Source organism: Desmodus rotundus, chromosome 11 (genome assembly GCF_022682495.2).
Source record: "Desmodus rotundus isolate HL8 chromosome 11, HLdesRot8A.1, whole genome shotgun sequence".
NCBI lineage: Eukaryota > Metazoa > Chordata > Mammalia > Chiroptera > Phyllostomidae > Desmodus > Desmodus rotundus.
The window spans coordinates 39,813,731-39,829,246 of record NC_071397.1 but is presented as its reverse complement, the minus strand read 5'-3'; the positions used below and the strand labels follow the sequence as shown (position 1 = coordinate 39,829,246).

Below are 15,516 nucleotides of genomic sequence, written 5' to 3'. Positions count from 1 at the left end.
AGAAATATCGACCTGTTGTTCCACCCATTTCTGTATTCATTGGTTGTTTCTTGTGTGTACCCTGCCTGGGGATTGAACCTGCCACCTTGGCATATCAGGATGAGACTGACCAACTGAGCTCCCTGGCCAGGGCTCTAGCTTTGCTCTATTGATACAGGAAGAACATATGTCCTTCGAACAAAACAGCCCACAGGAGCCGAAGAAAGAAAAGGAATGTTACCATTTTACAAACCAAATTGCCCTACTTTCTTGTTTTTAGGACAATATTCCATAATACATGTACATATTATCCTCATAGTCTGATTTAAATTGAGATTGTTTTCTTGCTCCAGAACAGCTGCTATGTAGTTAGGTCCATAGTCTAGACTTCTGCTCATGTCAGAAAAGCAAATGCCATCCCAGACGAGGAGGAAATGGAGTAGCCCAAGTGTAGAAGTGAAGCTTGTGCTGCGGGGCTCCACGTTGGTGGTTGACAATGTGAGGTCTGGTGGCTCTTACTATCAGAGTTGCTTTAGGGAGAAGACAATTTCCTCTTACTGCAGAGAGCAAGCAGTTTACTGTATTTTAAAAGAAAATCAATGTCATCGATTTGGCCCTTGTGAGAAATCATTCTCCTGATGGCAAGTCAATGCAGATGTGATTTAAAAAGTAAAGAAAGTCATTGCCAGAGAATTTTCAATTTTAACATCTGATTATTGGTAGGGACAACAGCAATGTATGTTACATTTTATTTGGAGCCCATTTAATTTTTGTAATGAGAACTGAACCACCTCAGGAAATACCCAGGAGTTGAGCAGCTCTTAGGTTGTAAGTTAGTATATAGAACTATTTTCTATTTTGAGGGAGATTAAAGTTCATCAAATAAGGAGGTTGTTAATCATAATTATTTATGTGCCTTATCTCTCACCATAAACACAAATCCCTTTACCTAAATATGGTTCATTTTAAATTATAGTATGTAAGCCTTCTATAATTTTAAAAGAAAATGGTAAGTTAATAAAAATCTGTTAAAGTTATATTACATATGATGATATTAAAATTATATTTTATTCTAAACTTATAATAAATTTATATACTAATACTATCTTGTTTTGTATATTTTAACTTTTGTTTTTATGATTAAGCTATAAATTTTAAAAAATCTTTGGAGGGCATGAGTGGAAGAGGAGTAGGAAAGATTAAGAGAAACCATAAATTTTAGATAAATTCTTGGACTTTATATTGAAATATATCTTCACATTTATGTCTTTATCAGCTATAGGATGCCACTTACAAGAATTTCTCTTAATTGTAAACAACTGTCCTTTTTGTTAAAGGAAGACCCTTCATATTCAGACACTATGGTTTTTAGTATCAAGGAGGCTGGGAAATTACTGTCATGACCAGCTGCTATTGACAAGATTGTTTTCAAGTTAACCCAGATGGAAGTTTCACTTTAATTGCATATTTCAGCAGTTGAAAGAGTGTGTCTATGACCAAAATAGTAACATAAATTTGGAGGGACTGCTTAAACAATGCTCTCAAGGCTCCTGTGGGAACAAGGCTGCTCCGTGCTATTGAAAGCCTATTTCTCATATCACCCAGTCTAGCCATCTAGCAGGGTTTTGAAATGTCACACGGTGACACAGCATCCTAATGGTATCTCTTGGGAAACATTTTTTTGACGAGACAATATCAGGGGTCCTTAAAAATTGAAACAACACAAAGGAAAATAAGAATGAGAACGGGAGGCTAATCCACCTCTGAGCAGTGGTGCCATCTCTTAGATGGATTGATTTAATTAGTCACAACGATGGCTTTGGTGTTTGCTCTGTGGAGTTCCCACACTGTTAGGCTGTTTCATTGCAAAACTTGCTTTACTCTTTCCTTTAAACATAGGTCAAGAAAAATGTATTACAAAGCAGACTTTCTCTTTAAACAAAATTAAAAGTGTTACAATATTTTACTTTAAAAGACCCGATCATAAAAACAGCACAAACACACATAAGGTCCATCACATTTCTTTCCTTCAGTATCCCTGTAGAGTGTACAGTATGTTATTTGTGCTTCTGTTGGTGTGTCAGTGATATATGCCTTTTGTTTTCAAAAGATACCTGCTGAAGATTTCCCTGTTTTCGCATTTCCTTGTTATCTCCTGTGCTAGTTTTTGTGTCTACCAACATAAAAACTTTGTATCTTCTAACAGGGTGGTAAGGATCACACCTCAACCTTTTATAAGATTCATAAAATTATTTTCAAAAATATAGCTACAGTTATGACTTCATCCTATATTTTAAAGAACAAATATGAAATTGAACTTCAATTATATTATAGCTGGGCAAGTATGACAACCAGCTTTAACTTTTTTTTCCTTTCTTGGGGTACTTAGCAATAATTTATTGATTTTGGTAATTTATTTTATAAATCCATAACAGTGTCTTTTTTATTTTCTTAGAATAATGTAAGACTTTGTAAACACGAATGTAAACAGAATAGAATTATAAACTTCAGTATACCAATTTTCTTTGTTCATAAAGTATGCTATATCTGTCCCTTTTATTATTATTTTTCTGGCACTTTAAAGCAAATCCCAAACATTATTACTTGATGATACAATACAGGCTGTGTATAATTTTCCCAATTATATTAAAAGTATACTTGACTGTCAGTTTATTTGAATCAAAATCCACATATTTGGTTGTTTGAGGTAATTTGCTTTTTATTGACCAGATTTTAAAATCCTAATTACCAATGTCTTATAAATGTAGAATCTTACTTTATTTTATTTTATTTATTTTTTAATATATTTATTGATTATGCTATTACAGTTGTCCCATTTCCCCCCCTTCACTCCACTACATCCTGCCCACCCCCTCTCCCACATTCCTCCCCTATAATTCACGTCCATGGGTCATTCATATAAGTTCTTTGGCTTCTACATTTCCTATACTATTCTTACCCTCCCCCTGTCTATTTTCTACCTACCATTTATGCTACTTATTCTCTGTGCCTTTCTCCCCTCTCTCCCCCTCCCACTCCCCTGTTGATAACTCTCCATGTGATCTCCATTTCTGTGGTTCTGTTTCTGTTCTAGTTGTTTGCTTAGTTTTCTTTTGTTTTGGTTTTAGGTGTGGCTGTTTATAACTGTGAGTTTGCTGTCATTTTTACTGTTCCTATTTTTTATCTTCTTTTTCTTAGGTAGGTCCCTTTAACATTTCATATAATAAGGGCTTGGTGATGATGAACTCCTTGAACTTGACCTTATCTGAGAAGCACTTTATCTGCCCTTCCATTCTAAATGATAGGTTTGCTGGATACAGTAATCTTGGATGTAGGTCTTTGCTTTTCATGACTTCAAATACTTCTTTCCAGCCCCTTCTTGCCTGTAAGGTCTCTTTGGAGAAATCAGCTGACATTCTTATGGGAAGTCCTTTGTAGGTACCTGTCTCTTTTTCTCTTGCTGCTTCTAAGATTCTCTCCTTCTGCTGAATCTTGGGTAATGTAATGATGATGTGCCTTGGTGTGTTCCTCCTTGGGTCCAGCTTCTTTGGGACTCTCTGAGCTTCCTAGACTTCCTGGAAGTCTATTTCCTTTGCCAGACTGGGGAAGTTCTCCTTTATTATTTGTTCAAATAAGTTTTCAATTTTTGGTTCTTCCTCTTCTCCTTCTGGCACACCTATAATTCGGATGTTGGAACGTTTCAAGATGTCCTAGGAACCTTAGGAGGTTCCTCAGCCTCTCCTCATTTTTCCAAATTCTTGTTTCTTCATTCTTTTCTGGTTGGATGTTTCCTTCTTCCTTCTGGTCCACACCATTGATTTGAGTCCCAGTTTCCTTCGCATCACTATTGGTTCCCTGTACATTTTCCTTTGTTTCTCTTGGCATAGACTTCATTTTTTCATCTGGTTTTCAAACAGATTCAACCAATTCTGTGAGCTTCCTGATTACCAGTGTTTTGAACTGTGCTTCTGATAGGTTGGCTACTTCCTCGCTTAGATGTATTTTTTCTGGAGCTTTGAAGTGTTCTGTCATTTGGGCCATTTTTTTTTTTTTTTTTTTTTGTCTTGTCGCCTCTGTTACTTAAAGGGGCGGAGCCTTAGGTGTTCCCAGGGGTGGGGTAACGCTGGTTGCTGCACTGTGATGCTATACATGGGGGAGGGGCTGAGAGGGAGCGTTTGTGATTGCTCCACTCTCTGTCGGTTTTCAGTCACTCCCTCTGCTACCCAAAATCAAATTGGGCCCGTCTGGTGCTGATTCCCGAGTGGGTGGGCCTGTGCACTCTCTAGGCCCCTGTGGGTCTCTCCAATGAACTCTCCTATGAGGCTGGGAGTTTCTCCTGCTGCCGCCTCAACCCCCACGGGTGTTTTCAATCAGAGGTTTGAGGCTTTATTTCCCCTGGGCTGGAGGCCTCAGTTGTGTGGTCTGCTTCGCTCCCCTGCTGTTCCTCCTGGTTTATCTATGCGTGAAAGCGGGGCCACGGGGTCTGCCAGCCACCACCTTGTGGGGTCTGCTAGCTGTAGCCTGGCCTGCCCTGCTTCACAATCCGCCCCCTCACTGGGTCCGCCAGCTGCCACCTTGCCACCAGTACTCTCCTCCCTGGCTGCCCGTATCTGCCCCTCCTACCGGTCTGGATGAATGTGTCTTCTTTATCTCCTTGATTGTCGGACTTCCATACAGTTCGATTTTCTGTCAGTTCTGGTTGTTTTTTGTTTTTAAATTGTTGTCCTTCTTTTGGTTGTGGGAGGAGGCACAGTGTGTCTACCTATGCCTCCATCTTGGCCGGAACTCCCATGTTCAGAATCTTATTTTAAAAGCATACCAATAACATTCATTTTTCCTGCTTTATTGAAAGACAAAGCAAAATATGCTATAAATAAATGAAATACATAACACAGTACCAGGTGAAAAATTCTGCTTCAAATAGAAAACTACCTTCCAAGCATTGCTTCTCCAATTAACAATATTAGTTGTCAGTAAAGCCCTTAATTTTTGGCAAGCTTAATGAGGATCGTCCAACTTAACTTGTACAAAAAGGTTAAAAAGTGTCTTTAATACCAATTGGAAGCCATACAGATAGATTTTACTATAAGAAAGCATGAAACTACCCAAATGTCAAACTTTGCAGTTGAGCATACCCGGTTTTTGAGCCAGCTCCTTCCTGTAACCCTGCCTGAACCTGAACAAATTGGCACCAGCCTTGTTTTCTAGGTTTGTGCCTTTTGACTTTATTTTGACCCCTAACTAAACTAAGAAATACATTTTTTTACATCAAGATTTTATAATACACACGCAGACCCATAAACACACCTGAAGTAAAAGGTTCTTGAAGCAGTACTTACTGTATGTTTGAAGCACTGTGATATTTTCTATTCTATTATATTTTTTAAAACTCAGGCTGTCATCCATTGAATTAATTCCATGAATTGGTCTGGAAAATACTTGGCATAGTGCATAGAAGCATTAGCTTTAGCATCTAAGGAACCAGGATTCAAATGTCGTCAGTATCAGTTACTAACAGCACATCTATAGAACACAGTTTAAATGGACTTTGTGTACAGTTTTGGGGAAACAAAAGTATAGTCCCTTATAGTAATCTGTTCAGAGTTGTCTCTTAGATTAATACATGTACTATCCCACATCAGAAAGTCACTATTTCCTCACTTAGACCAACACTTTATCCTGCGGTTTCCTACGAGAGACGGCCTCATGGCCAGAGCTGCAGAGCTGTCCTCTCCCTGCCCGCTGTTTGGTGCCTTCTGCAGTGCCACGGTTTATCTGGGGCAGAGAAACACTGCGTGGCTTTAGCAAAGGTATTACTGCGGATGTGAAAAGAGCATTCTTTTGCACTTTCTTTTAGATTCTTAATTAATAAACACTGACTGTCCAGTAAAAGACAAAACATTGGTCCCTTTGTGGGAAGGCATAGATTTTCTGTCCACTTCTGGAATGGTGTTTGACAAAAGTATATTATATTTATGTAACATCCATCTTATTAGTTACCATGCACACAGGACAGTTCTTTATAGCATTCCTTTCTAACTCCTAACAAACAACTCTGAGTTGAACACTACTATTAACTCCATTTCAGAGAGGAGGAAGCAGCCTAAGATAGTTAACTTGCCCAAGGTCATAAATTTAGTAAATAACAGAGTTGGGATTTGAATTTAGGAAGTCTGGCCCCAGATTTGGGCTCATAACCACTTTGCTATTGCTTATAACATAATCTCTACAAGCCACAAATTAGGAAGATTTTTTTTTATTGAGGTATAAATGACATATAATGTTATATTCCATTCAGGTGTACTATATGATTTGATATTTGTACATATTGCAAAAGGATCACCACAATAAGTCTAGTTAATATCCATCACTATATAGTTACAATTTTTTTCTTCTGATGAGTACTTTTAAAAATCACTCTCGTAGCAACTTTCAGATATGCATTACAGTATTATTAACTGGAGTTGCCATGCTGTACATTAACTGCATCCCCAGGACGTACCTATGTTATAACTGGAAGTTTGTACCTTTTGACCCCCTTCACCCATTTTTGCCTACCCCTTAATTCTGCCTCTAGTAACCACCATCTGTTCTCTGTGTCTCAAAGAGCACTTTTTATTGGCTTAATGATTAGGTGACTACTGCCTATTTTAATCTGCATCCCAAATGATGAATATGGATTTTTGAAGTTTAAGAATGTTTCAGGAACTTGTCCTAGAGCACTATCCATTTGTTCTGTTACAATGCATATCTTAAATGAAAAAATAAAATTATATGAATGGGTTAGATATTTTTAACTTCTGATGGGTGGTTATAAATTTTAGATTACTTTCACATAAATTACACTGGGCTGGGAGTCAAAATAATGAGTACAAGTTCTGATTCTTCTGTTTTTACATGGGTTGGGATAAGTGACCTACCCCTCTGCCTTAGTTGCCCACCATCTGCCAATTCTAAATGGTTAAGATGTTTGGAGGTGCTTTTTAACAATGTAAGGTGCTTGTTCAAATTATTTGACAACATGTAGATTGTCCAGAAGTGACTAGGTTTGGAAAAAATCAGTCTCTCATTATTCTGTCTTTAGACTTGAAAAAAATTGTGTCTGTACATGTGAATTATACATACAAACTAAATGAATCCCTAGTACTTAGGAGAGGGAAAAATAAAATGTAAAGTTCACTGTATGCCCTAGAGACTATGTTAAAATTATATATTCCTTTTAAGAGAAGCCAAATGACATTTAAATGACATTTTTCTGTTCTACAGAAACCAAAGGCAAATACCAAAGTAATTTGTAAGCGTTGCAAGGTAATGGTGGGAGAGACCATGTCATCAGGTAAGAAAAAGCCAAAATGATTGCCTTTTTGTTAAAATAAAACCAATGGTAGGAGATTTTATAGGAATACATGTGAAAGTTAGATGACTGATATATGTTGTAGAATTGATACTTACTAAAATAGAAATCAACTAACATCATCCAATATGCTAAGAACTTTGTGTATTTTGGCCTTTATAAGTACATGGTGTTGAGTTTTAAACATTAAGATGTTGGGTCATTTTTAATATTTCATATTCTAGGTAGATATAAAGCAATTGTACAAACTTTATACTTGTGTCTGTCTTGAAAATTGGAGTTTTTTTCTTTTTTCTTTTTTTAATTTTATTTTTTTTGATTATTTATTGATTATGCTATTACAGTTGTCCCATTCCCCCCCCTCACTCCACTACATCCTGCCCACCCTCTCCCTCCCACATTCCCCCCCTAGAGTTCATGTCCATGGGTCATACTTATAAGTTCTTCGGCTTCTACATTTCCTACACTATTCTTACCCTCCCCCTGTCTATTTTACACCTATCATTTATGCTATTTGTTCTCTGTACCTTTCCCCCCTCTCTCCCCCTCCCAATCCCCTATTGATAACCCTCCATGTGAACTCCATTTCTGTGGTTCTGTTTCTGTTCTAGTTGTTTGCTTAGTTTTCTTTTGTTTTGGTTTTAGGTGTGGTTGTTAATAACTGTGAGTTTGCTGTCATTTTTACTGTTCCTATTTTTTATCTTCTTTTTCTTAGATAAGTCCCTTTAACATTTCATATAATAAGGTCTTGGTGATGATGAACTCCTTGAACTTGACCTTATCTGAGAAGCACTTTATCTGCCCTTTCATTCTAAATGATAGCTTTGCTGGATAGAGCAATCTTGGATGTAGGTCCTTGCCTTTCATGACTTGGAATACTTCTTGCCAGCCCCTTCTTGCCTGTAAGGTCTCTTTGGAGAAATCAGCTGACAGTCTTATGGGAACTCCTTTGTAGGTAACTGTGTCCTTTTCTCTTGCTGCTTCTAAGATTCTCTCCTTCTGCTGAATCTTGGGTAATGTAATGATGATGTGCCTTGGTGTGTTCCTCCTTGGGTCCAGCTTCTTTGGGACTCTCTGAGCTTCCTAGACTTCCTGGAAGTCTATTTCCTTTGCCAGACTGGGGAAGTTCTCCTTTATTATTTGTTCAAAGAAGTTTTCAATTTTTGGTTTTTCCTCTTCTCCTTCTGGCACACCTATAATTCGGATGTTGGAACATTTCAAGATGTCCTGGAGGTTCCTAAGCCTCTCCTCATTTTTCCGAATTCTTGTTTCTTCATTCTTTTCTGGTTGGATGTTTCTTTCTTCTTTCTGGTCCACACCATTGATTTGAGTCCCAGTTTCCTTCGCATCACTATTGGTTCCCTGTACATTTTCCTTTGTTTCTCTTGGCATAGACTTCATTTTTTCATCTGGTTTTCGAACAGATTCAACCAATTACGTGAGCTTCCTGATTACCAGTGTTTTGAACTGTGCATCCGATAGGTTGGCTGTCTCTTCCTCGCTTAGTTGTATTTTTTTATTTTTTCTGGAGCTTTGAAGTGTTCTGTCATTTGGGCCTTTTTTTTTTTTGTCTTGTCGCCTCTGTTACTTAAAGGGGCGGAGCCTTAGGTGTTCCCATGGGCGGGGTAACACTGGTTGCTGGGCTGTGATGCTGTAGGTGGGGGAGGGGCCGAGAGGGAGCAATGGTGCCCGCTCCACTCTTCACCGGACCTTGTCACCCCGTCAGCTACCCACAGTCAAATTGGGTCCCTCTGGTGCTGGTTCCCGAGTAGGTGGGCTTGTGCACTCTCTAGGCCCCTGTGGGTCTCTCCAACGACCTCTCCTGTGAGGCTGGGAATCCTCCTGCTGCCAACCAACCCCCATGGGCGCTTTCAATCAGAGTTCTGAGGCTTTATTTCCCGGTGCTGGTGCCCTGGGTTATGTGGTCTCCTTAGCTCCCCGCTGTTCGTCCCGGTTTATCTGCGCAAGTGTAGGGCCGCCGGGTGCTACCCACCGCTCTGCCTGCCCCGTTCTCCGCCACCCTGAGTCCGGCCCTCTCGGTTTATCTGTGGGCGAATGTGGGGTCGCAGGGTCTGCTAGTGGTCGGACTGCCTGCCCCTTTCGTCCCACACTCCGCCAGTCTCGGTCCCTCCACAGCAACTCGAGTCCTCTCCGCCCCGGCAGCCCATCTCCGCCCCTCCTACCGGTCTGGATGAATGTTTATTTTTTATTTCCTTGGTGTCGGACTTCCTTGCTGTTCGATTTTCTGTCAGTTCTGGTTGTGTGAGGAGGTGCAGTGTGTCTCCCTGTGCCGCCATCTTGGTTCTCCCTTTCTTTCTTTCTATTTGTTTTTTATTTTTGAATAATGGAAGAGTACCAACCAGATAAGAGATTTGCAGACACTGATTTTTAGGGGTCATTCAACAAAAATGAGTTTACATTCAACCCTCCTACAGTCACTAAGACTTGTACCTACACCCAAAAGCTTCCTTTTAGCATTTTATTACCATACACTTAGATATAAGTGGATTGCTGAGAATCAACAAATACTTGAGAGAAACTCCAACAGGAAAGAGACCAAATCAACTAAGTAATCAGTTAAGTATAGTAAAGGGACCTAGAATAAACTAATTTTGTATAAAACAGAAGAAATTCTTAAAATAAAAAAAGCATAATAAATGTGTTTTGGAGGATGAAATAATACTGCCTTCATAGTTCAGAAGATGTGGAATTAAAGATGTAATGGCTTTAAAAACTAATCATAGGCTAGAAGATAAAATTAAGGAACTAACTTAGAAATCAGAACCAATCAACAGAGACTGAAAATTGGGAGAGCAAGTATTTAAAAAACATCATCATGTAAGTTTCCTGAGGACAGGAATACTGTCTTATCTCATTTATCACTGTAACCTCAGCACTTAAAACAGTATCTGGCACATGATGGGTATCTGGTAGTATTTGTTGAATGAATGAATGAATTGAGCCTTTTAGAACACCCAACACATAGATAATAGTAATTCTAGAGAGAATAGAGACAGTATAATGTGGGAAATTATCAAAGAACAAAAATACCAAATCACGTTATAAGGTTACTTTCCAGAGCTAAGGCTTACGTTTGTCAATAGAAAAGCCCACTAAATGTCAAGTGTAATTAATAGAGGAATGGCAGGGAGGCCACTAAAAGTCACACCATTGAGTAATTTCAGAACAGCAAGGATGAAGCTTCCAGAGAGAAAAAAAGCTGGTAGTGGACAAAGGATTAGGAATTAGAATGACATTGAACATAACAGCAGTATGGAAAGCTAAAAGACAATGAAGCAACACCTTCATAATTTAAAAGGAAAAAGATTTTCAACCCAGGACTCTATACACAGACAAACCATCAATCAAGTTGAGGATAACAAATACATTCTGGAAAAAACAAGATTTTAAAATATAGATTGCAAGGGTATATTTTCCTTCGGAATCTAACATAGGATATTTAGCACCAAAAGGAGGGATTTGACTTCAAAAGAGAAGACATGGAATTTGGGAAACACATCATTCCACACAGGAGAGCAAGATGAGGATGTGTTGGGGTGAGGGATGTGCAGCAGGCCTGGAGAATAACAGCCTGGACTGAATCCAGGGCGGAGGGATTGCAGTAAAGATCTTTTCACATGTCAGGTGAAACTGATACATTTTTTTATTTGTTTGACCACATGGAACAAATAATCTTGAGACAAACCATTTCACCATATCGGAAGAATTAACTGAAGGTGTTTGGAAAACTAAACACATGAAAAAGAAAGCAGTTATGCACTGCAGGGAAACGGAAGATTGAAGAAGAAAAGAAACATTGCCACAGTATCATGGTCATAGTAATGCAAGCACCGAACATTTACTAAGCCAAAAATGTTTTAGGATATAGTACATAAGTATATGAGGAGGTAAGTATGTGTTGAGTTTGTGTGAGGTGATGTAAGAGAGCTGTATTTGAACCTACCCTAAAAGTAAATTAGTAGGACCCCACTTCCAAAAATGGTGGCACAAAGAAAAGGGACAGTTTCATTCTGTAGAAAACAAGTATAAGACTGTACAAGTTCAAAAAATTGTGAACAACCACTGGAAGACCAAAATTAAGCAATGATTTGAAAAGTGTTTAGTTGTGAAAAACTGCTACTGCTTTTGCTTATAAAGACAAATTTGTGCCCTGATGCTTCGGGGCATTACCATCCTCTCCGCCCCAACTGGTGCAGGAAAAACTTAACAGCTTTAGCATTTACAGGTGGCAATTTTGGTTCAAGGTAGATAAAGGAGAAATTAGAGATTAAAGAGGAAAAATTTGGGAGCAATAGGACCATAGACAGACTGAGAAATTTACTTCTTCACACAACTCTAACTGCTGAACTAACTATACGTGCACACAATACATGCCAGAGAGTCCCATAAGAATTGAAAGCTTGGGGAGACTTGCAAATTTGCTGTGCTTTGGACTGTGTCCTTCGATCTACATGTAGCTTGAGCAGCAGAAGGTGGAAGCCTTACTGGCTTGAGGTAGTTGAGCAGAACTTCTTCCCAAATTTTCTGACAGTTTAACTGTGCAGGTATAGTAAATATTCTCTAAGGAACCAGGCCAACCAAAAGAAAACTGAGCAGAGCCGTTAGGGGCTACACACTATGGAAAAACATATTTCACAGTTTGAGTTCAGGCTACCTAATTGACTGCTATATCTCTAAAACAACAACCCTTAAAAAAACAAAAGACAACCCAGAATACAATGTATTACATATGATGTCTTACTTCCACCAGGAAATTTTAGTCATGCGAAGAGGTAGAACAGAGTTATTTATATGCAAGGAAAAAACAGAACTCAATAAACAGTGCTGAGTAAGCACAAATATTAGATTTAGCAGACAAAGGTATTGAGCAGCTATTATAAATATGGCAAAGAATTTAAAAAGCTTATTGAGTGAACTAATGGCAAATCTCAACAAATAAAAGAAAGAACCAATTGATAATTGCAGAGCTGAAAAGGACAGTAACTAAAAAATTCACTAGAATAGCTAAACCACATATTTAAGATGACAGAAGAAAAAAAAAAATCATTGAAGTAGGTTAATACAAATTAACCAACCCAAAGAACAGAAAAAATAAGTCTGAATCAGAATAAATAGAACCTCAGAAATTTGTGGGACAATACTGTTTTTCAATCAATGTGTAATTGGAGTCTTAGAAGCGAGGAGAAAAACAAAGGTCAGGGAAAATTTTGTAGAAGAAAATGGCTGAAATCTTGACAAATTTGGTGCAAATATTAACTTTTAGATCCAATTATTGAATGAATCTCAAATAGGATAAACAAGAAAGAATGCTTTACCCAGGCACATTGTAGTCAAACTGATAAAAGCTAAAGATGAAAAGAGAATATTCAAAGTAGCAAGAGCAAAACAAAACATCACATACGGGGATTTCATGATACAGCTGAGGCTGACATAGAAATAATGACAGCCAGAGACACTAAAATGAGATATTCAAAATGCTGGAGGTGGAGGAACACCTGTCAACTAACAATTCTATATACAGCAAAACTATCTTTCAAAAAGGAAGGCAAAATTAGGACATTTTCATGTAGATTTATGGAAGTAATGCATTACTAGCAAATCTTATCTATAAAAACATGCTAGGGAAAGTTCTTCAGGCTAAAGTGAAAGATACCAGATGGTAATTGGAATCCACAGGAATGAATGAAGGAAACTCAAAAGAATTTAGCACAAGATTGAAGTCACCTTTCCCCTGCAATTTGCCAATTCTCTGAAATTAGAACTTTTATTTAGATTGCTTTGGGAAGTAAGGACAGAAAGACTACACAGGATGAGAACCTAGTAAGTGACTACACAAAAATATGAGACCCTAAAGGGTCATACCTTTACAGTGAAGGTGAATCAAATGTGGACCAGCCCTGTAGAATTACAGACAAGTAGCAATCCTTTGGGGCTTTAGGGAATTTCAGGTCTTGGCTGTTCTCCCTTGTACTAGACATAACCCATGTACCTGGAAAAATCAAATGCACATCACACATCACTTCTGGAGGAACATACCCTCATGTAAAACTCATATTGTTCCCACAAATAGTTTTTCAAATGCAGTGTTCACCATATAACCAAACATAAATAAGCAAACAAGTAAACTAGACTTCCATAAGTACAAACTAGCAAAAACAGCAAACAATAGAAACAGACTTCTGTTACTGGAACTGTCAGATGTGAACTGTAAAACAACCATTGTTACTATATTTAACAGTATAAGTGGCAGTGAATATATTGAAAGGAAAAGGAAACTATAACATTTGGAAAAGATGGACAGAATCTTTAAAATATATAATTGAAATGTAAAATTCAGTGGGTGCTTTAACAGCAGAATCTTTAAAATATATAATTGAAATGTAAAATTCAGGAGGGTGCAATTTGGAGAAAGCCTTAATGAACAGAAGATGGATGAGCAAAAATACTTGTGATCCAGCGAGAGAGAAAAGAAGGCAAAAAATATAGAAGAGAGGGTAAGAAACATAAAATGTACACTGAGAAGATCTAACATATATTTAATGAGACTTTTATAGAAGAAGTAGAATGGTGCATAGGCAATATATGAAGAAATAATTGCGGAGAATTTTAGAAAAGTGATGGAAAACAGCAATCTGCAGATTCAAGAGGTCCAGTGATTTCTAATTAAATGAAGCCCAAGGAAGGAAAATAAAATCAAATCTTCTGCAACTAGACACAAAGTGATAGTGCAGAAAAATAAAAAGCAAAAAGAAAATTTTAAAAGCAACCAAAGAAAAATGACTGATCACCTTCAAAGGAACAACAGTGAAGGAAGTTGGAGGACAGTGGAATGATGGTGTCAGTGTGCACAAAGGTCAAACACTGTTAACCTAGGTAAAAATGTCCTTATATGAAAGAATGAAAACGAACATAAATATGTTTTCTGACAAACAGAAACAGATAATTCATCTCTATGGTTTCTTAGTGAAAGAAATTCTGCCTGTGTATCAATATCAGAAGAAAATGATTCCAAATAGAAGGAAGGTCTAAGTTCAAGAAGGATCAGTAGAGAAAATGGTAAATATGTGGGTGACACTAAATTAATAGTAACTGTAGAAAACAGCAATAATTATACCTTGTGGGATTAAAATTATAGAATTAAGTTATTTCAACAATAGCTAGAATAAAAGGGATCACTTTATAATGTGAAAAGTTTCAATTCCGGATCCAATAATATGATTTCAAAATACTAAAGTGAAAAATTGAACTTCAAAGAGAAATAGATAAATTCAGCATCATGACTCTAGATATACAATAATCTGTGAAACTATTTTCTTTTTGCATTTTTCTCTGCTGTGTTGGGCAAATGAAAACCTTTTTGGAAAATCTGTTAGGAACAACTTCCATCTAATTAAAACAAAAATTATTTGGTGCACTATCTTTAATGACTGCATAGAATTCTCATTCATAAATGCATAGTTGCTCATTTAACCCAACCATCCTCAATTTTTAGATATTTAATTTGTTTTCAGTATTTTTCTATTAATATTATTATGAGCATCTTTATAGATAAGTTTTTGCAGATATCTATGAGTGTTCCTGTGAGATAAATTCTTATGGTTTTAAAATATATACACATTTTTTAAGCCTTTGCCAAATGGCTCTCCAGAAATCTGTCATTTTCAGTTCTGACAGCAGTGTGTTCATCAGTGCTGTACCTTGTTGTTAAAATTGTTTTATTTATTTGGTGCTAAAATAATCTTATTTTAAGTTTTATTTCCTTCATTACTAATGAGAGTAAACATTTTTCATGGATTAAAAAAAATCCAAAATGGTTGTTTTATATTTATTACTATTAGATATTTAGTTTACTGTTTTAAGTTTTTCTGTAAGTAAGTAATCAGATAATCAAATTTAGTGGGAATTATACATTTATTGACTCAGTGAAATTCTGGGTAAATACTAATTTGAGGTTCACAGCATCTGTGCAAGGGCTTTGAGATACCATGATTAAAAATCTTTTTCAGTGACTTCTCGATTTGTGGCTATTCTATAGAAATGAGGAAGCCGAATGAATAATTTCTAGAGAATAGGCTATGGCTGTGATGTGACTAGTATTTATAACCTTCCCTGTGTGTAAGAAGAGTCTTGCTGCATTAGATTCTCTTGGGGCGTGCTCTTCC

General features: G+C 37.3%; 1 protein-coding gene across 2 annotated transcripts in view; it reads left to right on the top strand.

Moving 5' to 3' along the window:
* UBE3D (ubiquitin protein ligase E3D) overlaps positions 1 to 15,516 on the top strand; it is a 132,028-nt gene that overhangs the window by 20,092 nt on the left and 96,420 nt on the right. For both annotated transcript variants that reach the window (XM_053913906.1, XM_024576613.3), the window contains exon 5: positions 7,246 to 7,315. In XM_053913906.1, coding sequence (XP_053769881.1) covers positions 7,246 to 7,315 — 70 coding nt within the window. The remainder of the gene's footprint in view (positions 1 to 7,245; positions 7,316 to 15,516) is intronic.